The sequence below is a fragment of the Aquarana catesbeiana genome, linkage group LG03, assembly GCF_042186555.1.
Source record: "Aquarana catesbeiana isolate 2022-GZ linkage group LG03, ASM4218655v1, whole genome shotgun sequence".
NCBI lineage: Eukaryota > Metazoa > Chordata > Amphibia > Anura > Ranidae > Aquarana > Aquarana catesbeiana.
In genome coordinates this window covers 721,503,301-721,529,479 of record NC_133326.1, presented here as the reverse complement: position 1 = coordinate 721,529,479, position 26,179 = coordinate 721,503,301, and the positions used below count along the sequence as shown (strand labels likewise).

Sequence of the window (26,179 nt, the reverse complement as noted above, 5' to 3'; positions counted from 1 at the left end):
CTAACATGGACTATTTTATTTAGAATCAAAATTACAAGACTTTATATGCCATTGGAATCTCCTCTAACAATACAACTGTAACCTAATTAACATGAACTAGTTTACTAAATCATTTACCCAGACTGGGTGACTATTCAATACACATTACCATAAACATCAACACAGGGTTAATTAGAACAAATAACAATGTGTGGAATACCCTTAGAACCTGTGGTAAGCCAGACTAGACTCATTTACATTAAACACATTATAGCAGACAACAAGACAGATAGTTGGAGTTGATGACACCAGCATCTCCTCACAGGATGTGTCCCAACAGTATGAATCAGTCTTATCAGCAGGGGGCTGCTGGAGGAATCCCCCCTCCCTCTACAGGGACACACATCCCAAATGATCACAGCAAAGAGTCCACAACAGAATGAGACAACATACAATATATACATATATACACGATTGAGTCGGATTAGTACAGATCAGACTGGGTTTCTAATTCACCTTGCAGAGTATTGTTCCCTTAAAATCCAGGGCCCATAACTTGTTGGCAAGAGGCTCACATTCAGTCCCCTCCAATAGAGTCTGTCACAAGAGGATATTTGAGAGGTAGAGGATTTTTGTTAGGAGGGGGAAGATTTTTGCTTACACATAGTGCTCATAAATATTGGGGGGGTACAATTTGCCATGTTTGCTCTGGGATCTAGATGACCTTGTCATGCATGTGAGATAAGAATTCTGGAGGATTATTATACCGGCTGATACACACAGGATTATTCACTATCTTCTCTGTCTGTAGTGATTCTGGCTGCCAGGAGTACAAAGTACCGGGTGATACTGATCCTGGGGGTCCTCCTAATATTGGCCTTCCTTGTTGTGGTCATCCTCATCAGTCTCCTCTTCATTTACTGTGAGTATCTCTATTATAATTATTATTAGTGTTATTACATCAAACTATAAGAGAGAGAAAGCATTTATTTGTTGACCATTGATCGGGCAGGGAAGTACACTGCTCAAAAAAAAAAAGAAAGCAACACTTTGAAAACACATCCGATCTCAATGGGGAAAAAAATCTCATGCTGGATATCTACACTGGTATGGACTGGGTAATGTGTTAGAAATGAAAAGATGCCACATTGTTTCATGGAAATGAAAATTAACTTACAGAGCTGAATTGAAAGACACCCCGGAAATCAAAGTGAAAAAATGATGCAGCAGGTGAGTTCATTTTGCTGAAATTTCATTGCAGCAACTCAGAATGGTCCTCAGTAGTTTGTATGACCACAACCTTGATTGTAGGCATGCCTGACAACATCGGGGCATGCTCCTAATGAGGCGAAGGATGGTGTCCTGGGGTATTTCCTCCCAGATCTGGACCAGGGCATCACTGAGCTCCTGGACGGACTGAGGTGCAACCTGGCAGCTTGGGATATCCTAGAGGTGTTCTATTGGATTTAGGCCAGGCAAGAGTAGGCGCCATTCAATGGTATCAACTCCTTCATCCTCCAGGAACTGGCTGCATACTCTCACCACAGGAGGCCGGGCATTGTTGTGCACCAGGAGGAACACAGGACTCACTGCACTAGCGTAGGTTCTGACAATGGGTCCAAGGATTTCGTCCAGATACCTAATGGCAGTCAGGGTGCCATTGTCCAGACTGTAGAGGTCTGTGTGTCCCTCCATGGATATGCTTCCCCAGACCATCACTGACCCACCACCAAACCGGTCATGCTGAGCGATGTTACAGACAGCATAAAGTTCTCCTTGGCTTCTCCAGACCCTTTCACGTCAGTCACATGTGCTCAGGGCGAACCTGCTCTCATCTGTGAAAAGCACGGGGCGCCAGTGTTGGACCTGCCAATTCTGGTGTTCAATGGCAAATGCCAATCGAGCTCGACAGTCGGGCCCTCAGGCCACCCTCATGAAATCTGTTCCTGATGGTTTGGTCAAAGACATTCCCACCAGTGACCTGCTGGAGGTCATTTTGTAGGGCTCTAGCAGTGCTCACCCTGTTCCTCCTTGCACAAAGGAGCAGATACCGGTTCTGCTGATGGGTTAAGGACCTTCTACAGCCCTGTCCAGCTCTCCTAGAGTAACTATAAATAAAAATCAATCAGCACAATTATAATCCTATACCAACTAGCTGCTTAACACTCAGGGTCAAAATACCAAACCCCACAAAGTAATCATATTAGTAAAATAGTGCAGCAATAAATCTAAAATGATCAAAATAGCAAATCACAAGCACCAATAATAAGTGTCCATATAAAGTGCTGATGCAGATTGATCAAATAAGTGACTTTGTGAAGAACCTCCATCACTGGTAATATTAGCGGCTCACCTCCCGCAGTGGACCCCTGGAGGAATAGGATTATAATTGCGCTGATTATTTATATTTACACATTCAATTTATCCCATTCAAGTGGCAGTTATGGATGTTTTCCAGTATTTGGAAAAGGGGAGGTTAAAATCAGAGGTATTCTTAAGGGACCAGTCAACTGATCGTGCTAATGATTTATCTTATTCTTTTAAAAAATTGGGACATATTTTTAATTGGGACATATCACTTAATACGAGCAATATGTATCAGCCAAACTCACTCCTAGATGTCTCAGGTAGGATGTACCCCCAAATGTTGGATTATTAGATGATGAATGAATGTGGGCATGGGGTGATTTTTTTCCCACCAAAAAAGGTTTTGAGCTGTTGGAATTTTTGCTTTTGGGCAAACAAAGAAAAATGAAAATTTTAGATTCACAGATTAGAGATATCACTAATAGTATAGAATCTTAAAAAGACAGTGAAAGGTTTCTCAAACTGTCGATTGATTTAAAAGATAAACTTACTAAATGGGATCTAGAAATTCAGTCTAAGAAAAAAAGAACATTTATCGGAGATTTGGATGATTTTGATAACGGCACAATATTCAAATGGCAGAATGCTGTTATTCCACCAGTCAGGTTCCTTACAAAATACTCCCAAATCAATCAAATACAGACTCTCCAATACCCACCCCCAGAGGAGGTTCTGCCTATGTGTATGATTGGCCCCATCAGGGAGGATATCATACACCTCAGATGGATTATCAGTTTAGAGAAAATAATTAGTAGGGATGAGCCCGATGTTCGAGTTGAACGTAAGTTCAACTCGAACATTGGGTGTTCGCTGAACAGCGAACATTATGCGGTGTTCGCGGCAAGTTCAAAAAGCCACAGAACACCGTTAAAGTCTATGGAACACTAAGATGAACAACCAAAAGTGCTCATTTTAAAGGCTAACTTGCAATTTATTGCCATAAAAAGTGTTTGGGGACCCGGGTCCTGCCCCAGGGGACATGTATCAGTGTAGAAAAAATTTTAAAAATGGCCGTTTTTTCAGGAGCAGTGATTTTAATAATGCTTAAAGTGAAACAATAAAAATGAAATATTCCTTAAAATATCATGCCTGGGGGGCCCCCTTAGTATGCCTGTAAAGCAGTGCATTTTTCCCGTGTACATAACAGTGCCGCAGCAAAATGACATTTCTAAAACTGATCGTGGCTATAATGAATTGTCAGGGCTCGGCAATATAGAAAAAATTAATTGAAAAAACGGCATGGGTTCCCCCCCAGTCCATTACCAGGCTCTTCAGGTCTGGTATGGATATTAAGGTGAATCCTGCGCCAAAATAAAAAAAAATGGCGTAGGGGTCCCCCCAAAACCCATACCAGGCCCTTATCCAAGCACACAACCTGGCAGGCCCTCCTGAACCTTACCAGGCCACATGCCCTCAACATTGGCATGCGTCCCCCCCAGTCTATTACCAGGCCCTTCGGGTCTGGTATGAATATTAAGGGGAACCCCGCATGAAAATTAAAAAAAAAATGTGTGGGGGTCCCCCCAAAATCCATACCAGGCCCTTCAGCTCTGGTATGGATATTAAGGGAAACCCTGCACCAATTCTTTTTTTTTTAATGGCATAGGGGTCCCCCCCAAAATCCATACCAGACCCATCAGGTCTGGTATGGATTTTAAGGGAACCCTGCACCAATTTTTTTTAAAAAAGGGTGTAGGGTTCACCCAAAATCCATACCAGACCCTTATCTGAGCATGCAACCTGGCAGGCCACAGGAAAACAGGGGGGGGGCGAGAGAGCGCCCCCCCTCTGAACCATACCGGGCCAAATGCCCTCAACATGGGGAGGATGTTTTGGGGTCCCCCCAAAACATTTTGTCCCCATGTTGATGGGTACAAGGACCTTGTCCCCACAACCCTTGCCCGGTGGTTGTGGGGGTCTGCGGCCGGGGGGCTGATCAGAATCTGGAAGCCCCCTTTAACAAGACCCGCCCCCCATGTAAATGGGTATCGGGTACATTGTACCCCTACTCATTTACCAAAAGTCAGTCGGCGGGAGACTCTCATGGAGGTGGAGTTGTTTTGGGTTTTTTTTCTTTTTTCTGTCCGTCAAGCACTGTCATCGAAGATGGATTTGCATAAAGGACTTGTCCCAAAGTGTCTCCTGTCATTTTTACTATTTCTGATACTTTTTTTGGTGAATGGGTAGGGGTACAATGTACCCCTACCCATTCACATAGGGGGCTTCCAGATTCTGATAAGCCCCCCGCCGGCAGACCCCCACAACCACCGGGCAAGGGTTGTGGGGACGAGACCCTTGTACCCATCAACATGGGGCAAGATGTTTTGGGGGGACCCCAAAACATCCTCCCCATGTTGAGGGTATTTGGCCCGGTATGGTTCAGGAGGGGGGCGCTCTCTCATCCCCCCCTATTTTCCTGCAGCCTGCCAGGTTGCATGCTCAGATAAGGGTCTGGTATGGATTTTGGGGGGACCCCTATGCCATTTTTAAAAAAAAATTTTGGTGCAGGGTTCCCTTAAAATCCATACCAGACCTGATGGGTCTGGTATGGATTTTGGGGGGACCCCTACGCCATTAAAAAAAAAGAATTGCTGCAGGGTTTCCCTTAATATCCATACCAGACCTGAAGGGCCTGGTATGGATTTTGGGGGGACCCCCACACATTATTTAAAAAAAAATTAATGCAGGGTTCCCCTTAATATTCATACCAGACCCGAAGGGCCTGGTAATGGACTGTCGGGGGACGCATGCCAATTTATTTAATGATTTTTATCTATATTTCCGGGATCCGACAATACATTACAGCCGCGATCAGTTTCAAATGACTTTTTTTCCTTTAGAAATGTCAATTTGCTGTGGTACTGTTCTAAACACAGGAAAAATGCTCTACTTTACAGGCAGACTAAGGACACCCCCCAGGTGTCACAATATTTAAAGGCATATTTCATTTTTATTGTTTCACTTTTAAGCATTATTAAAATCACTACTCCCGAAAAAACTGCAGTTTTAAAAACTTTTTTTTGCATTGTTACATGTCCCCTGAGGCAGGACCCGGGTCCCCAAACACTTTTTATGACATTAACTTGCATATAAGCATTTAAAATTGGCACGTTTGATTTTTCATGTTCGTGTCCCATAGACTTTAACGGTGTTCGCACAAATTTTTTGCCTGTTCGTATGTTCTGCTGTGAACGGAACTGTGGGTTGTACGGCTCATCCCTAATAACAAGAGAGGGAGGAATAGGAGAGTTAGAGGCAGGAGAGGAGGATATCAGCAGTCCACTCATCGAGATAACGCTGAACCACCTTTGCCCTACAATCATGAATAATCCAGAAAATTGGGAAATTTTACTCAGAATCTCGTGGGAGTTGTTCCAATAGAGGGAGATCACCATATCCCCGAGGAGGGCAAGTGCCCATCCATAATAGATTTGTGCCTTTACAAAATCATGCCTCCTGTGAGGGAGGGGATTTTTGGGGGTGCAGAGTGAGCCAGGGAGCAGTCCCCTGCCATACCAGCCCAATGTGAGGGATTGGTGGAGACATTCCCCTCAACAAATGTCCATAGAAAATGTCCCACAACGCAAACAAAAAGAAAGAGAGGAAGGAGAGGGGCTAGTCGATTTTCAAAAGGTCAAAACCCCAATAAGAACAGGAATATACAATCTGAATGGCATTCCTCTGAATGATGATGAGATACGTGTTCTGGACAAAGGGCTTAAGTTCGCCCCAACCAACAATCTCAACAAATTTCAGACGTATGTAAGTATACAAAAATATATTAAGAATCTTAATATCAAAAAATATTTTTTGTCAAATCCTATTAGGAATGTTGCAGTTGATGAAGGGGCTCATTCTAAACTTCGCAATATATCGACATTTAACCCTCTCTATACGGATAATAAATTCTTAGAGGTGTTTAAGAATATGGTGGCTAAGGATCTGGATGGTCTTAAAGTGGGGAAATTGGTAGATCCCCAGTATATTAGGAATGCCATTGAGTCTTTAGAGAAGCAAAAGGAAATCATCATAAATCCTGTGGATAAGGGAGGTGGTTTAGTTGTCCTAAGTAAGTCATACTACCCAGCAGAGATGGGTCGCTCGTTGAGTGACCGTGACACATATAAATTATTGAATAATAATCCTATGACGGAGTTCAAAGATGAACTTCACACCATAGTTGAAGGTGGGAAGGTCAGGGGTGTTCTCAATAAGAAGGAGGCTGCTTATTTGGATCCTCTTTTTTGTAGAAACCCCATCATTTGTTGTCTCCCAAAAATCCATAAGGATAGTGTCAACCCTCCAGGCAGACCAATCGTGAACCGGATTAAATCGGTCTCTGCTAGATTGGGTCAATACATGGATTCCTTCCTTCAACTGTTGGTTTTGAAAACAGATGCCTTCCTTAAAGATACAAAACGCATCATTCAGATTTTGGAGTCTTTGAAGTGTTCTCCCTCTAGTATCCTTGTCTCATTACATACCATCATAGGGCATGAGGATGCTGTTTCATCGGTACAATGGGCATTATCCTCTTCTGAGCTTCCCAGGAAACACAAAAAAATTCTTCTAAAGAGTCTGAATTTCTGTTTATCCAGGAATTATTTCTGGTATGACAGACAGTTCTATTTACAAACCAGAGGGGTTACGATAGGAGACAATTTTGCTCCCAGTGTGACCAATTTATTTATGGCCTACTGGGAGGAGGAGGCGGTCTTCAAGAATCGCCCCCCTGAACTTGTCTGTTATAGGAGATTCATTGATGATCTCATTATGGTCTGGGAAGGAGAGATGTCTAGTTTGGATAGGTTTATTCAGACAATTAATTATAACACAAAGAACATCTCCCTTACATGGAATATCAGTTTGGAAAGCATGGTCTTTTTAGACTTGGAAGTCTCTAAGGGTAATGAGCGTTTTAGGATGTGCAACTATTTTAAACCAACAGATCGGAATGCCTACATCCCCCTGGAGAGTTGCCACCACCATGTGTCGCTGTGCAATATCCCCAGGGGCAATTCATTAGATTGAGACAACATTGTACTCAAGAGGAGGATTTTGTCTCTTAATCGCAGGTTTTAGCCTCTAGGTTTGAGCACAAGGGGTATGATAAAGATACCCTTGATGGAGAAATAGAGAAACTGAGGACTACTGACAGACAGGTGTTAGTATCTAAAAAGAATAGGGAATCTAAAAATGATGTGAATAATTTTAAAATGGTGTTGGACTACAATGTACAATATAAGAAGTTTGAAAAGATAGTCTCAAGAAATTGGTCTGTACTCAAACAGGATAAGGTGTTAGGCCCGGTGCTACCAGCAAGACCACAATTTATATATATATATATATATATATATATATATATATATATATATATATATATATATATATATATATATATATAAAAGCTCCTATATTGCGGGATTGTATAGCCCCAGGAGTAATTCCCCCTATTCAGTCTGAAAATAGGTTATTCTCTTTCCTTAGTGGTTTCTATGCCTGTGGACGGTGTACAGCCTGTAGCATTCGATGGTTAACAATAAAAAGCGTAAAGAATTTTTAGTCACAGTTACCAATAAAAACTATTCCATTCAGAAATTGATTACATGTAATACTGTTGGTGTTGTTTACATGCTTAAATGTGATCGCGGTTTGCAATACATTGGTAGAACCTCCAGACCTTTACATGTTCATTTGCGGGAACATGTAAACAACATCAAAAAAGGGTTAAAGACTCATAATGTCTCTAGGCATTTTAAATTATTTCATAATCAGGATCCTCGCGGCTTTTTGGGGCATAGAGAGGGTCACTAAACACTGGAGAGGGGGTAATTTTATATGTCAACTAAGCCACAGGGAATCTTACTGGATACATGAGACAAAGGTCTTAGTACCTGCAGGCTTGAATGTTGATTTTGATACTAATTGTTTTATATCTGATCGTTAAGTTTGTACTTGATTGTTGTTGTTATTAATAAATTTAAATACAATTTATGGTTTAAAGTGTTTTTTTACTGATGACTGTGGATTGATGTTACGTCATTTCTAAATTCCTTATTTATGCCATGATAATGGTAATGGTTTTAATATTTTTAAAGCATGGAGAAAAGTTCTTCATTAATTTTTGACAATTTTTATTATGTTTATTGATTAAGCAGGCGGAATGTCTTGTAGGATTATAAACTGCGGATGTTCTTCTAATTCCGTTATGTGTGGACACTTCCTGGGAGTTTCCCAGTGAGTAAAGAGCTGCCGTGGTATTATACCATGTGATGATGCTCTCTGTTTCCACAGTAACCAGCCTTTACCTTATAAAGCGGGTGTCTGACATAGTTTCCATATCCGCTGATGAAGTTCCGCCCCCTGGGACGTAACGCATATGGACAGAACAGAATCATGTGACGTCACCCGTGGCCATTGCTGATTCTCATCGTACATGCCTGTATACTTTGCACTGGGTTACTGGTGCATTTATAAGTTTTATTCTATTTTTACACAATAAATACCGATTCTGGCAGAGAGCACTATATACTCTTTTTATTGCATGTTTAATCGTGGCACCGGAGAGTTTGTCCTTTGTGTTTGGAGGATTGTGGAGAGAAGGATTTATTTTTCCTATTAGTCCATCCTGGTTATTCCATCCATCTACACAGTAATACTCACCCCATTTGGGGAAAGTGTTTGTGACCCTATTCCTACAGGGGTCCACTGCGGGAGGTGAGCGGCTAATATTACCAGTGGTGGAGGTTCTACTTATTTGATCGATCCGCATCAGCACTTTATATGGACACTTATTGGTGCTTGTGACTTGCTATTTTGATTATTTTAGATTTAGCATTGCACTGTTTTACTCCTAGAGTAACTGCCTGTCTCCTGGAATCTCCTTCAAGTTCTTGAGACTGTGCTGGGAGACACAGCAAACCTTCTGGCAATGGCATGTATTGATGTGCCATCCTGGAGGAGTTGGACTGGCTGTGCAACCTCTATAGGGTCCAGGTATCGCCTCATGCTACCAGCAGTGACACTGAACCTAGCCAAATGCAAAATAAAAACAGTCAGAAAAGATGAGTAGGGAAATAAAATGTCCATGGCCTACACTTGTAAAACCATTCCTGTTTTGGAGGTCGTCTCATTTTTGCCCATCTAGTGCACCTGTTGTTAATTTCTTTTTTAAATTTTTTATTTTTCAACAAATATAAATCAGCATAACAAAAGGTATACGAAAGAATTGTGACAATTTAACATAGAAGCAGTCAAAAGCTAAGTACAAACAGTGTAAATAAGCTTGGTGGGGATATCTGTACAGATAGATGTCAGCTTCTTCCCATATTGGGTCAAACATACAAAAAAGAAGTTCCATACAGTATCCGTGCTTCTGTCTCAACTACATGTTCAAACACAAGGATGCTCAAGAAATCGTGCAAATTGGAATCAAAAAGGAGCAGAAATGGGAGGATCAGAAGAAAATATTGAATCATCCCAAGGTTTCCAGATTTTTTCAAATTGGGGAATTTTACCTTCGATTTTTGCGGTTAAGTGTTCCATTTTACGCATATCTGTGATAATGGAAAGAGCGTGGTGTAAAGTGGGAGCGGTGGTAGAAAGCCAAAGTCTAGGGATGGCTCTTTTTGCTGCCAGAAGTACAAAAGACCCTAGTCTCTGTAGTGATTTAGGAATACCCGGAAAAGGTAGGCCCAAAAGAAAATGTATGGGATTTAATGGAATAGATGTGTCAAAGAGTGATTGCAATAAATTTTGTATCTCGGTCCAATACGCACTTAAGATATGACAGTCCCAAAAAATGTGAAGGTGCGTACCTACGGACTGTCCACACCTTCAGCACAGATCAGAGAGAGAGGAATTTTGGGCATGTAGCAACTCAGGAGTTTTGTACCAAAAAAATATTATCTTAATAGCGGTCTCCTTTTGTGCCACACATCTGGAAACTTTAAAAGCCGACTCCCAGATTTTACCCCAATCTAATAATGAAATTGATCTATTTAGCATTTTGGACCATTTTGTCATGTATTTATGTATGGAGTCAGTTAAAGGGGGTATTGCCTGGAGTATTTTATATATGGATGAGATTAATTTTGGTTCGTATGGGCCATTTGTACACAGCAATTCAAAATCTGTGGGTTTTTCTAAGGATAATGAGGGGAAGTTGGATTGGAAAAAATGTTTAATTTGTAAGTAAAAGTATTCTGTAGAGTTCAGTAAAACGTGTTTTTCTTTGAGGACTGAGAAAGGTAAAAGCTTACGTGTTACTGGGTGAACCAAATGTCGCAGCTGAAATATACCTGCATGTGTCCACGGAATTGTTCGCAAATAAGATAGTCCGTCCGGGATGTCTGGGTTGAAAAGAATATTCTGGAGAGGGGAGCAAGGTAAGGAAAGATGAAATTTATCCATACATCTTTTCCAGATTGATAGCGTAAAAAGCATCGGGGAAAGACACAAAGACCTTAGTTGGGGTATGAATTTCTTTGAGGATGGCCATAGCATATAGCACGGATGTACTGGGGCAGTAATCCCCATTTCAATTTCAGCCCATCTATTTGCAGCTTTTCTTGAGGTCCATGCAGTCAGTACTCTAAGATGAGAGGCATAATAATATTTAATAAAGTCGGGGGCGGCCAACCCACCTTTAGCTCTAGGAGAAAGGACTACCGAATGAGCAATTCTATGGGATGCATTATTACAAACAAAGTTAAGGCACTTTCTCTGGAGATTTTTCAACTGTGACATAGGGACTGGAACCGGAAGCGTTTCAAAGAGATACAATAATTTGGGCAGTACCGACATTTTAAGAACGTTAATCCTGCCAAGAAGGGAAATTGGGATGGAAGACCAATGTTGTAGGAGTTTAGCAATTTCTGCAAACAAAGGAGGGAAATTAGCTTGGTAAAGAGAGTGATATGAAGGGGTAAGATGAATTCCTAAATATTTTAGTGAGGTCTGGCACCATCTATACTTAAATCTGTTTTGTAAGGAGCTGAGTATACCTGAGGGTATATTGATGGGGAGAGCTTCTGTTTTGGTCTGATTAATACGAAAACCCGATAAGGACCCAAATGTGGAGAGAGTTTCATGTAAGGAGGGTAATGAAATATCGGGATGTGTGATGGTTAGTAAAATGTCGTCTGCAAAAAGAGAGAGTTTGTAGTCCTGATGTCGCAATGAAATTCCCCTGATATTAGGATGGGATCTAATAGCTGCTGCTTAAGGTTCTAGACTTAGTATAAATAATAGGGGCGACAGAGGGCAGCCTTGTCTCGTGCCATTACTGAGAGTAAATCGTTGTGAGATATAGGAGGACAACTGGACTTGAGACGTGGGGAGGGAATATAGGATATGTAGAGCTTGTATAAAGGGGCCTGAGAATCCGAATCGGGTTAAAACTGCGAACATGAAGGGCCAACTTAATCGATCGAAAGCTTTTTGAGCATCTAAGCTCAAGACTATGGTGGGACGTTTGGTTCTAGTTATTAGGTCTATCAAACCTATGGTTCTTCTTGTATTATCTCCAAAATGTCTTGTGGGAACAAATCCTACCTGGTCCCTGTGGATCAGGAACGTTAATAGAGGGGATAATCTATTAGCTAATATCTTGGTAAAAATTTTGTAATCTGAATTCAATAGAGCGATTGGGCAGTAGTTGTCAGGCAGTGCAGGGTCCTTACCTGGCTTAGGAATTACTGTTATGTTTGCATGTAAGAATTGTGAATGCGGGATGGATCCCATGAAGAAAGAGGAGAATAGGGATTGTAGATAGGGGGTTAAAGTTTGTGCAAAAGTTTTATAATAAATGTAAGGAAGACCGTCAGATTTGTGAATTGGAAGATTTTTAATCAGCTCTCCTATTTCCTCCCCAGTAATCGGTGAGTTAAGAGAGGTTATATGATCGACAGAAATTTTTGGTAGCGGAAGGGAATCTATAAATTTATCAAACTCAGATTGTGAAAATTGAGGATGCGAATCAGGACCTAAACAGTTATAAAGCCGACTATAAAAGTCACCAAAGACTTTTGACATAGCTTTCAGACAATATGTGGGGGTGCCATCAGATTGTATCAAATGATCGGGGATCGATAGAAAGGGCCGTGGTTTTAATTTGTTAACCAGCATCCTATGTGGTTTGTTTGCGTAATCGTAAAATTTTTGCTTAGCCCACAACATGGATTTGGAAATTTGGTTCATATCAAAAGATTTAATCCGATCCCGGATTGAGTTGACATTTCTCAATTTTTCCACCGTGGGGGAGGCCAGTAAATTTCCTTCAGCTATCTGCAGTTGAGTAATAAGATCATTTTTGAGTTGTACAGAATCCTTTTTTAGGCGAGAGCCCATAGCTATGCATGGCTTTATGGGCCTCCCACAGGGTGGAAATCTCCGAAACACAGCCATCATTAATCTGGAAAAATTCAGTTAGTTTCTGCTGTAATTGGGTTTGAGATAAAGGCTTTTTAAGCAAAGATTCATTGAGGCGCCAGTGGCAGGATTTAGTAAAAGATTTTGTCAATAGGACATTGAGTTCAATAGGTGCATGATCCGACCAGGTAATAGGATTTATTTCAGAAGAGACTACATAGGGAAGTAGAGGACCTGTAATAAGGAAATAATCTAATCTAGAATAAGACTTGTGAGGGTGAGAATAAAATGTATAATGTTTTTGGGTTGGGTGTTTTATCCTCCAGGAGTCAAAAAGATTATGAGATCTAACTAGTTTGCAAAGGGATGTTGATAATTTCTTGGAGGCAGATTGCGGAGTGGTTTGGAATAAAGTTTTCCTGTCCCTGGTCGGGACATGCACAGATTGAAGTCGCCTCCTATGATTATAAAAGGCTGGGAGAAGGGTTGTAGTTTCTCAAAAACTTTTGCAAGGAAACCGATTTGTCCTACATTTGGTGCATATATGTTTACCAAGGAAAAGGAGGTAGATAGGTGACTACACTTCAGGAATATGAACCTACCATGAGGGTCTAAGTAGGAAGAGAGAATCTTAATTGGGCACGAGCGTTTAATAAGAATTGCCACTCCCGCTTTTCCAGAGGGATCAGAAGCAGTATATGCTATGGGAAAGTGTCTAGAAGCAAATTTAAAGGAGCCCCCGGATTTAAAATGGGTTTCCTGAACCATAATCACCTCTGCTTTGGATGATTTAAATTCTTTTAAAGCCTGCCACCGTTTGCCTATAGAATTTAATCCTTTTACATTACAGGAATAAACCTTGAGGGCCATATTTGGTCATACAGAAAAGTGCTGATATAGTATAAAAAATGGGGAGAGAAAAAACAATAAAAAAGGAAAAAGGAAAAAATAATTTTTGAAAAGCCTGAGAAAAAATTTCAGGCTGCCCAGGCAAAAGCCTTGGGTCATAAGGGGGGGCATGTTAGCCTGCAGGAACTAATGGAGGAGGGGGGAGGTGGGGAGGTCCTCGTCTCTGTTTTTTGTAAAAAGAAAAACAAACAGACAGGAGGAACAAAGGTATTTGGCATATTATTATAAACAAGCAGATAAATCTAAGACAAGCTGGTAAAAGAAAATAGAAGAAATGTTAAAGGTGGAAAACGACCACCAAAAAGGCATCGAATGGAAACATCAGTAAGAGGTGTGACCTCTCAACAAAGTGACCCAATCACAGTGAGGTCACTGGGATATCCATGGCAAGTATTATCCAGCCATGGAAAAAAGAGCAAAAATTGAGAAAAAAAGGAAAGAAAAAAAAATAAGTCACATCAGGTTGGATATCTGTGATTATTGGCTCGTTGTGGGGTGGAGAAGTTCTTCTGGGATCTTTGTTGAACTGGGGTCCAGATTTTGGCTGGCGTGGTGAGTGGTTTGGGGTTCGGAACTTGGGGTAGAGAATCTTCATCGGGCAAAATCGGAAGGCCTAGACTGTGGATAAAAGCTTCACTTTCGTAAAGGTCTCTCAGGGAATGTTGAACGCCATCTTTGGAAACGGTTAAGCGGAAGGGGAATCCCCAGCGGTAAGGAACCTGGTGGTTTTGTAGATGAGTAGTGACAGGATGGAAACTGCGCCTTTTGGCCAAAGTGATTGGGGAGAGGTCATTGAATATCTGGATCTTGTGTTGTTTATAGTCAATACGTGACTTGTTACGCGTTGCAAGTGTGAGGGCCTCCTTGCTCTCGTAGAAGTGGAAGCGGACGATAACATCTCTGGGATTAGCATTAGGAGGAGGTTTTGGGGCCAGAGATCTGTGCGCCCTGTCCATACGCCAGTCTATGTCCGGGAAGTGTGGGGCTAAAGTAACGAACAGGCCTAAAAGATAGGGACGTAATTCCTTGTCACTCACCGCTTCAGGGACTCCCCTGATCCTCAGGTTCTGACGTCTTTCACGGTTTTCCAGGTCTTCCTGTTGAAGTTGGAGTTGGGAGACTGTATGTTTCAGGTTGGAGTTGTCCTCTTCGAGAACATGTACATATTGGGTCAGTTCATCGAATTTGTTCTCCAATGTGTTGGTGCGTTCACCTAGCTGGTCAATTTCACCCTGTAACTCATGCGCTATTTTGCCCACCTCTTTAGCGATGCTGCGGGTTAGATCGTGTAGTAATGAGTTCAACTTTGTATCTAGAACAGCTACTGTCACTACATCTACGGGGTGGTCGGGTGGGAGAGAGTGCTGAGAAAATTGGGATCTGTTATCATCCTGGGTCATGCCTTCCGGCAGAATATGAGAGTCAGCAGTGTCCGAAGATCCCAGTTGTTCACTGGAGGTTGGGGATCGTTGTTTATATAAAAAGTGCTCCATGTTATTAGGGGTCCGCGACGATGGCGGTGGGATAAAGCCTCTATATATTGCCTTCTGGAAGCCAATCTTCCCCATGCAGTGTTAGGAAGGATCAGATAGCTTGTTATTATACCGCTCCTGTAATTAATAAGGAACCGCTAGCTTTGTAGGAGCATCTATTAAAGAGACGGGGATCAAAGTTCTCCTCTTACATGTCTGCTTCCCTGCACGCCCATAGTTGCCAACTGTCCCGGATTTCCCGTGACATTCCAGGGACTTACACTCCATTCCCGAATTTTTGGTGTCCCAGGAAATGTCCCGAGAAATCCGGTTCTCGATTTTCGCCGCCGTCGCCGCCCGCCGCCGCTAGAGGTCTGCGGGCGGCGGAGACAATGTCTCCGCCGGCCGCCATCTTGAAGAAGCTCAGGAATATGGCTGGGGGGGGCTAGACGGAGCTCCTCCATCGCCGCCCACCCTCCTCCCTGCTCCGCCTCACCCCGCCTACCCCCGCTCCGCTGTCAGTCTGTTAAGGAAAGGGGCGGGGGTTTTGCCATGCGGTATTCGACAAGACACCGGCGGACACCTCTGAGGTAGGGGAGGGGGGGGCGCACCGCACCGCTGTGGGAATTTGTAAGGGGGGCTCCACTGGGGACACACCTGATGTAAGGGGAGCTCCACTGAGGACACCTGATGTGAGGGGGGGCTCTGCCAGGGATACCTGATGTGAGGGGGAGCTCCACTGGGGACACCTGATGTGAGGGGGGCTCTGCCAGGGACACCTGATGTGAGGGGAGCTCCACTGGGGACACCTGATGTGAGGGGGGCTCTGCCAGGGACACCTGATGTGAGGGGGGCTCCGCCAGGGACACCTGATGTGAGGGGGGGCTCCGCCAGGGACACCTGATGTGAGGGGGGCTCCGCCAGGGACACCTGATGTGAGGGGGGGCTCCACCAGGGACACCTGATGTAAGGGGGGCTCTGCCAGGGACACCTGATGTGAGGGGGGCCCTGCCAGGGACACCTGATGTGAGGGGGGCTCCGCCAGGGACACCTGATGTGAGGGGGGCTCCGCCAGGGACACCTGATCTGAGGGGGGCTCCGCTGGGGGCACCTGATGTAAGGGGGCTCCGCTGGGGGCACCTGATGTGAGGGGGGGCTCCGCTGGGGGCACCTGATGTGAGGGGGGGCTCCGCTGGTGACACCTGATGTAAGGGGGAGCTCCGCTAGGGGGCACCTGATGTGAGGGGGGCTCCGCTGGGGACACCTGATGTGAGGGGGAGCTCCGCCGGGGACACCTGATGTGAGGGGGGGCTCTGCCAGGGACACCTGATGTGAGGGGGGCTCCACCAGGGACACCTGATGTGAGGGGGCTCCGCCAGGGACACCTGATGTGAGGGGGGCTCCGCCAGGGACACCTGATGTGAGGGGGGCTCCGCCAGGGACAGCTCTGCCAGGGACACCTGATGTGAGGTGGGGCTCTGCCAGGGACACCTGATGTGAGGTGGGGCTCTGCCAGGGACACCTGGTGTGAGGGGGGCTCCGCCAGGGACACCTAATGTGAGGGGGGGCTCCGCCGGGGACACCTGATGTGAGGGGGGGCTCCACCGGGGACACCTGATGTGAGGGGGAGCTCCGCCGGGGACACCTGATGTGAGGGGGAGCTCCGCCGGGGACACCTGATGTGAGGGGGGGCTCCACTGGGGGCACCTGATGTAAGGGGGGGCTCCGCTGGGGGCACCTGATGTGAGGGGGGTCTCCGCTGGGGACACCTGATGTGAGGGGGAGCTCCACCGGGGACACCTGATGTGAGGGGGGGCACCGCCAGGGACACCTGATGGGAGGGGAGCTCTGCTAGGGACACCTGATGTGAGGGGGGCTCCGCTGGGGACTCCTGGTGTGAGGGGGGCTCCGCTGGGGACACCTGATGCAAGGACGGACTCTGCTGGGGGCACCTGATGCACGGGCGGACGGCTGGTGGCAGGCGACGTGGCTAGTGACACGCAAGCTCAGGAAGACGGCTGGGGGGGGCTAAACGGAGCTCCTCCCCGCTCCGCCTCACCCCGCCTACCCCCGCTCCGCTGCCAGTCTGTTAAGGAAAGGGGCGGGGGTTTTGCCATGCGGTATTCGACAAGACACCGGCGGACACCTCTGAGGTAGGGGAGGGGGGGCGCACCGCACCGCTGTGGGAATTTGTAAGGGGGGCTCCACTGGGGACACACCTGATGTAAGGGGAGCTCCACTGAGGACACCTGATGTGAGGGGGGGGCTCTGCCAGGGACACCTGATGTGAGGGGGAGCTCCACTGGGGACACCTGATGTGAGGGGGGCTCTGCCAGGGACACCTGATGTGAGGGGAGCTCCACTGGGGACACCTGATGTGAGGGGGGCTCTGCCAGGGACACCTGATGTGAGGGGGGCTCTGCCAGGGACACCTGATGTGAGGGGGGGCTCCGCCAGGGACACCTGATGGGAGGGGGGCTCTGCTAGGGACACCTGATGTGAGGGGGGCTCCACTGGGGACTCCTGGTGTGAGGGGGGGCTCCGCTGGGGACACCTGATGCAAGGACGGACTCTGCTGGGGGCACCTGATGCAAGGACTGGTGGCAGGCGACGTGGCTAGTGACACGCTCAGGGATCCCACTGATTCTGCATTATGGTGAGTTGAATGATTTCATTTTATATTACAATGTAATAATAGAAATAATGCACTTCAATCATCCTGACACCATAACAACCATGGTGCCGGGATGATTGAAGTGCTAACACCAGGTGTTTGGAGTATCTTTATCTGCTGATTGTTAAACTTTCTAGAATACACATATTTCTATTGTTGTGTAGGATCTAGGGCTGCTGTCCCGTCATTTCCCTCTCCCCCTCTCCCCCTCTCCCCCTCTCCATCCCTCATTCATCTCAGACTCTAACCACACCCTCTTGAGCCACGCCCATTTAAGCCACGCTCACTATGACGCGTAAACCACGCCCATTTTTCGCCGCTTCTCACGCCGCAGTTGTATATTTTCCCTAAGACACACCTACAAACGAATGCCCCGCCCCCTAATTATTGTACAGCTCCGCCTACAGCCACAAAAGTGTCCCACATTTTTTTTTTACAATGTTGGCAAACTATGAAGTTTGCAGGTAATTGAAGAATTTGATGTTTGCCGGTAATTAATAGTTGATTAAACTAAAGGGATTAGGTTGGAGGGGTACTTGGAGTACCAAGATGGCCGCCAGCTTCCAGGACTAGGCCGAAGCCGTGGTCTTTCCTAATGGCTGAGGCCGGTCGGGTGGATGCCGCTCCTCACAGGCCCGAATTGGATCTTTAGGGCCTGAAGGTAGGGTCTCTGGGGGTCAGATACTATATAGGGCAGCAGCGGAAAAAGGATCAGGTGTATGCCCTTTTACTCACGGAGTCCAGGGCTGCAGGTGTCCGGATGATAGGCCTATAAATGGCGGCAGGCCGTGAGGGGATCCGGGATGAAGGGAAGAGGTCCCGTTCAGTTCTCCTTCACAATGCGGATATCCAGCTCTCCTAGATGGCGTCCCGGACGTCCCGGATGGGGGGTCCCGAGCAAGGCCTTTACTCGTCTCCCGGTCCGCAGCGTAGGAAAGTGGCAGGCTCCGGGCGAGCCGTAGGCCCCAATATGGCGGCGGGAGACTTCAGTGCGGGACAGGCAGAAGGCCCAGAGAAGCCTGACTTTGCTGGATTCCAGTCAAGATCCGGCCGGATCTGTAGCGGAGAGGGTTTAGGTTGTTCCCAGCAGTAAATAAGCTTCCCTCAAGGGTAAATGAGGCAGGGATGGCAGTGGATGGAATTTGCCTTTACGGAGCACAGCGTCCACACATCCTCCCTGTATCTCGTCCAGCCACGCCCCCCCCTGTTAATTTCATTAACACCAAAGCAGCTGAAACTGATTAATAACCCCCTCTGCTACTTACCTGACCAGATCAAAATCCCAGGAGTTTAACTGACTTGGTGCTAACTCTGGTGGTGCCCTGATCAAAAATTCTTCTTTAATGTTTTCTGAGCAGTGTATTTACCATAACAGCACTCAGGGGGTTTGGCACCTAGGGTGGCAGGGTTAAAGAAGGCAGCGCCAAACTTGAAAAAGTACAAATTTTGATAAATTTTCCTTAATTATTCTTCTCTGTTCTGCTCACCTCTGGACACTGATAACTGTATTCAGGAAGAAAATATAAGGGTGTGCACAGGGTGTGAGGGCTTATAGGGGATGTAAGGGGAAGGGGTGTAAAAGATGTTAGGGGGAAATACACACAGGGGATGTAGGGTTCAGCAGATGCATTGAAGGAGGAATTTGGTGCAGGGAATGTAAGAGGAAGGGGCGTGCATGGGATGTAGGAAGAAGGACGGGACCACCATTAAAAATGTTGTGACCCTGTACAGTCTAGCTGTAAGCCAAAAGGTTTAGGTTGTGCAGTGTGGACAAATATGGTAGTTTAATGCTGTCAATGGTTGCTAAGGAAGCAGCAGGTGCAGACACCCACCACAATCATAGCAACCGTGGCTATGTAGATGAATGGACTGGGTGATGCCAAAGGTTGCTAAGGATATGGTTGGGGCTAGCACCCATGACATCCTTAGCAAGCACTGATGTCGCAGCTATAAAATTATTCCTCTACCTCTTGCGTGTGTGTGTGTGAGGATTTGTGATGAGTGAATGTGCCTGAATTTAGTTCACATGACATTTAGTGAACGCATCCCCAAAGTGCAAATGTTAATGTACACCCTTGTGAAGTCAATTTGAGGTGAATCTTGAACTTTTATTCTGATCGTTGTCAAGGCCAATTGGTCAAGTGATAGGCAAAGGACATGGTTTGCTGGGCGCTGCCAACATGTACAGTACCAATGCAAAACTGTAGGATATACTAAAGCGTTGTTTAAATAGAAGAAAATGTGCTGCTAAATGATGGTTACAATCTTTCATCTGTTTCTACTTGTGTTGGAACCCGGTACTCAAGAGGAGTATGTCCATTGTATACGCTTCCCTTGCCCGGTAACATACCAGATGCCGCAGGCCAACCAGTCACTAGTCGGGACACAGAGTAGGGTGGTGAAAAACCTAAAACTGTTTATTGAAAACTTACAGAGAACTTATATACCACACAAAATCTGATAAAAGCTTGGGCACATTATCGTATGCAAAGGAAACTGTATACAGGAATATAATTAACATAACTAAAGAACACCCAACATAAACTATGCTAATCCACCTCTGGCAACTAATAGCTGACAGTGATATCATTAACATGAGCTAATTAACTAGGCCCTTAAACCAGCCTAGGTGACCAGACCATTCAGCACCTACAACCCTGAATACAAAGTGCTGTACAATACACATTATTATAAGTATAAACACATAGATGAGAAGACAGACAGAAACGATAGAACAATGGAAAGACCTACTTAAAAATAAACACATAACAAACCCCACCCCACCTCAGGATATCCGGCAAACCGTCTATGAGACAAACCCATACAATATTCCAGTAGTCTGCAAAGGAGGAATTAATTTATCTTCGTAGATTGATAAATGTTTCTGTCCCAAGTGAAGGCGCCTCTCTAACCCAGCCTGCAGGAGGGCCACCATATTTCCTCTGACCATTACCCTGTACAAGATTAATATTACATCTTTCCATCCACTCCAAAAGGGAAGCTTTAATATCCTTATTCAGAGAAATAATCCAAGTCTCGCTCTAAGCGTCCATTACGCGGCTGTCTATCATTAGAGAATGATCTGCTCTCAGTCCCTGGGCCATAATCAGTAGGCTTGCCCCTAGTCCTCTCTAAAAGCCTCTGTCATGGTTGGGTCTGTCACACTACTTGTAAACAAAAGGGATTTCCTGGTGACACCATTGACCCCATATTGTCATGGTCATATACAGTATGATCAATGAAATCATCCAGCAAAAAAAAAAAAAAAACACATCCTTATCCGAGCATGCAGGCTGCTTTGCCAGGAAAGAGAGAGGCAGCAACAATATGGTCTTCCTGAACTATACCAGTCCTTTATAACCTAATCCAGTAAATCTGAACCGGGGTTCCCAACTGGGAGAGGTCCCCAGGGGTTCCACCACAATCTGCTATTTATCACAAGCAGGTCCCCAAAGGGCTGAAGAGCACAGAGGAAAACAACTGACATCACTGCCATCCCAGTAGCCTGTGTGTGACATCATTCAGGAGGGCGCCAGAGGAGGGCGGGCGAGAATCAGCGTGTGAGATACAGTCGCAATCCATCAGCTTCCCTAAGCCACTCTGCATGAGGTAAACTACTACAGATGCCAGTATTGTGCCCTCCAGTTTCCTCCTGGCCTCCCTGTTCTATACAGTTCCCTTCTGGCCCCCTGTACTATGCAGTTCCCTCATATTCTCCCTGTACTATACTTTTCTCTCCTGGTCCCCCTATACTTTTCTCTTCTGGCCCCCCTGTACAGTCCCCCTCTGCACTATACCATTCCCTCCTTACCCCCATGTACTATATTCTACCCTCCTAGCCCTCTTGTACTATACTGTTCCCTCCTGGCCCTCTTGTACTATACTGTTCCCTCCTGGCCCTCTTGTACTATACTGTTCCCTCCTGGCCCCCTATACTGTTCCCTCCTGGCTCCCTATACTTTTCTCTCCTGGCCCCCTGTACAGTTCCCTCATGCCCCCTATACTGTTCTCTCCTGGCTCCCCTATACTGTTACCTCCTGGCTCCCCTATACTGTTACCTCCTGGCTCCCCTATACTGTTACCTCCTGGCTCCCCTATACTGTTATCTCCTGGCTCCCCTATACTGTTCTCTCCTGGCTCCCCTATACTGTTCTCTCTTGGCTCCCCTATACTGCTCTCTCTTGGCTCCCTTATACTGTTCTCTCCTGACCCCCCTATATTGTTCTCTCCTGGCTCCCCTGTACTGTTCTCTCCTGGCCCCTCTATACTGTTCCCTCCTGCCTCCCGTACTGTTCTCTCCTGTCCCCCGTACTGTTCTCTCCTGTCCCCCGTACTGTTCTCTCCTGTCTCCCCTGTACTGTTCTCTCCTGTCTTCCCTGTACTGTTCTCTCCTGTCTCCCCTGTACTGTTCTCTCCTGTCTTCCCTGTACTGTTCTCTCCTGTCTCCCCTGTACTGTTCTCTCCTGTCTCCCCTGTAATGTTCTCTCCTGGCTCCCTGTACTGTTCTCTCCTGTCTCCCCTGTACTGTTCTCTCCTGTCTCCCCTGTACTGTTCTCTCCTGTCTCCCCTGTACTGTTCTCTCCTGTCTCCCCTATACTGTTCTCTCCTGTCTCCCCTGTACTGTTCTCTTCAGGCTCCCCTGTACTGTTCTCTCCTGGCCCCTCTATACTGTTTTCTCATGGCCCCCTATATTGTTCCCTCCTGCCCCCCCCCCCCATTATGTTCTCTCCTGGCTCCCTGTACTGTTCTCTTCTGGCGCCCCTATACTATTCCCTCCTGCCCCCCCCCCCATTATGTTCTCTCCTGGCTCCCCTGTACTGTTCTATCATGATCCCCCTATACTGTATTCTCCTGGCCCCTCTATACTGTTGTCTCCTGGCTCCCCTATACTGTTCTCTCCTGGCTTCCCTATGCTATTCCCCCAGGGTACTTTGTCTGGCAAAGCAGCTGCCAATGTGGCCTTTTCCCTTGGCTCAATGGCATCAGTCACTCCTTCCCTAGCCACACCATGTCCTCCTGAGGAGTCCCCTGAACTGTTTGACCACAGTGTTGGGTACATGCTCCAGGAGGATGCCCAGGATTTTGAAGGCTCTGATGATGGTACCCAGCTAGAGGAAGGCAGTAACGTGAGCCCAGACAGTGGGGGTGCCCAAGAAGGACAGCAATCTGGCAGTCATGTTCCCCCAGCTGTCTCTGTGCGTTATTCTAAAAGTTCTTTGGTGTGGGACTTTTTTGAGATGAGTGCATCAGATCCCACCATTGCTATTTGCAACATATGTCTCAAGCGTATCCCGCGTGGCCAAAACATCACCCGCTTGGGCACCACATGCTTGACCAGACATATGTCGACCTGCCATGCAGTTCATTGGCAAGCGTACCTAAAAGACCCACACCAAAGAGCAAAGAGGACCTCTCCTTGCTCCTCATCAGTTGGGATCTCCAACCCCTTCAGTCCTCTCTGAAACCTGCACTGAGAGGAATGAAGGTGTAGAATTAGGTGTGCCACAGCCAAGTACTTGCAGGCAATCTACTATCAGTACACCGACGTCCGATTGTACCAGTCAAATTTCCCTGCTCCAGCTGCTGCACCGCCAAAAGAAGTTCACTCCCAGCCATTCACTTGCCCAGCGGTTGAATGCTAGCTTGGCTAAATTGCTAGCACTTCAACTGCTGCCTCTTCAGTTGGTAGACTCTGCCCCCTTCCGTGAGTTTGTGGAATGTGCGGTTCCTCAGTGGCAGATTCCCAAATAACACTTTTTCTCATGGAAGGCGATTCCGGCTCTCTACTGGCATGTGGAAGGCAATGTCATGGCCTCGCTGGACAGGGCGTTCAGCGGTAAGGTGCATATTACCGCTGACTCATGGTCCGGCAGGCATGGACAGGGACGTTACTTATCTTTCACCGCGCACTGGGTGACTCTTCTGGCAGCTGCAAAGGATGCAGGACAGGGTTCAGTAGTGTTGGAGGTTGTTCCGCCACCCCGCCTCCAAAAATCTACTAGTGGTGATTCTGCCACACCTCTCTCCTCCACTCCCTCCTATTCTTCTTCCTCCATGGCCTCTTGCTGTGCTGATTTGTACTCAGAACCAGCAGTGCTCTGTAGGCGTTCAAGGGGCTATGCAAGCACACAGGCAAAAAGATGCCATGCGGTGCTTGAGCTGGTGTGCTTGGGGGACAGGAGCCACACTGGGGCAGAGATTTTGTCAGCTCTGCAGGGGTAGGTTCAGAGTTGGTTGACACCATGCCAGCTTAAGGCAGGTATGGTGGTTTGCGACAATGTCACCAAACTCCTCTCCGCCCTCGGACAGGGACAACTTACCCATGTGCCCTGTTTGGCTCACGTCCTTAACCTGGTGGTGCAGCGGTTCTTCGGCAGGTACCCGGGTTTACAGAATATCCTGAGGCAGGCCAGGAAAGTCTGTGTGCATTTCCGCAGGTCATATAATGCCAGTGCTCGGCTGGCTGACCTCCAAAAGGAATTGAACCTGCCTAAGAACTGCCTAATCTGTGACATGCCCACCAGGTGGAACTCAGCGTTGGCCATGCTGCAGCAGCTGCACACACAGCAGAGGGCCATCAATGAGTACCTATGCAACTATGGCACCAGGACAGGGTCAGGGGACTTTTGTTTTTTTTTCCCCACACCAGTGGGCTATGATCAGGGATGCATGCACTGTCCTGTTACCATTTGAGGAGGCCACAAGGATGGTGAGCAGTGACAGTGTATGCATCAGTGACACTGTCCCTCTTGTCCACCTGTTGGAGCACACGCTGCGTGGAATAATGACCAGGGCACTTGAGGTAGAACACAAGGGGAAAGGCGCCTCTGGGTGTAGTATGAAAACCATTTATTAAAAAACAATGTGCAAACAACTCACATTTGGGTGATGTTAAAAACAGCATCTAAAAAGCCAGAGGGATGATCCATCATAGGACAGTTCGTCAGATTAGTCACAGTGGTTCCTGCTGATGTGCGTGTGGCTCGTTGTAAACGCTGAAGCTGGCCGCGGTAGCGATGTGTCTCAAAACTAGGCCAGGAGTGCAGATGGAGAGCAGGCGCACAGCCGTGACGTCACTGGCGAGCGACGCGTTTCCTGAGCGTACGGGCTACGATATTCTGGTAGCCACGCTCCTTACTATTGCTATTTTTTACTGAAATTTAGCATTTTAGCTTGTATTATAGTGCTACTAAAGCCAGATAAGGATTCTTTGGCTCCGGAATCTTATCACCCGATATTGTTATCAAACTCGGATGCTAAGATTCTGGCCAGGATGCTGGCAGCTAGATTGGGTAGAGTCATGCAGAAATTGATCCATCTGGTTGTATACATACTAGGTCTACAGTGATCATTTTGAGGAGACTTTTTTTAAATATGCAGTTACCAGTAGACAACCTGGGGAGGAGGGCTATTCTGTCACTCAACGCTGCAAAAGCGTTCAACAGCGTCGAGTGGACATACATTTGGGAGGTATTAGGTTTGGCCTGAGACATAACTTTATACAATGGATCAAGCTACTATACTCTGACCCAAGGGTTTGTATGCAAATTAAGGGGGAAGTGATAGAGTTCTTTTCATTATCAAGAGGCGCCAGACAAGGGTGGCCATTGTCCCCATTATTGTTTGAACTGGCTGTGGAGCCGCTAGCAGAAGCGCTTCGACAATCGGAGGATATCTGTGGGTTTATTAGAGGGGCACGAAAAGATATCATTATATGCGGACGACGCACTGTTGTTCCTTGGTGATATGGACAATTCCTTGATATCCTTAATGACCCTTATAAAAAAATTTGGCTCATTCTCAGGCCTTACTATTATTTGGGACAAATTGGTCCTATTCCCACTTGATGAACTGAGTTTTAATATACCGAAGGAGGCCCAACAAGTTAAGGTTGTGAAGTTTTTTAAATATCTAGGAATATGGATATACCCAAGGTTGAAAGATTATTTGCATTATAATTTAACTCCCATCCTGGAGAAATTTAAACAAAAAGTATAGCATGGTCCAAGTTACCCCATCAGTCGTGGGCCAAGCAAACCTGATAAAAATGATGTGGGCCCCCCCAATTATTATATGTTTTACATAATTCACCTATATGGATTCTGTTAAAATGGTTAAAAAAAATAGATTTTCCTTTTCGTGAGCTATTATGGAAAGGTGAGAGCTCTAGGATTAGACTGTCTACCCTTCAGAGAACTAAAGAGGGGGGGGGGTCTAGCAGTGCCACAGCCAAGAGTGTATTTTATAGCTTCCCAATTGCAGCATTTTGCAGGGTGGGGGACAATGGATTGCAGAGAGATCCAATACAGGCTATGCTATTAAGTCAATGTTTGAGCTATAACCTTATGGCCCAACTAGAATCAGGATCATTTACCTGCACTCACTCTAGCCCAACATTGGTGCTAAT

General features: G+C 46.0%; 1 protein-coding gene across 2 annotated transcripts in view; it reads left to right on the top strand.

The window, feature by feature from the left end:
- Positions 1-26,179, top strand: part of LOC141133724 (uncharacterized) — a 103,480-nt gene that overhangs the window by 12,992 nt on the left and 64,309 nt on the right. For both annotated transcript variants that reach the window (XM_073623247.1, XM_073623246.1), the window contains exon 3: positions 791-901. In XM_073623247.1, coding sequence (XP_073479348.1) covers positions 791-901 — 111 coding nt within the window. The remainder of the gene's footprint in view (positions 1-790; positions 902-26,179) is intronic.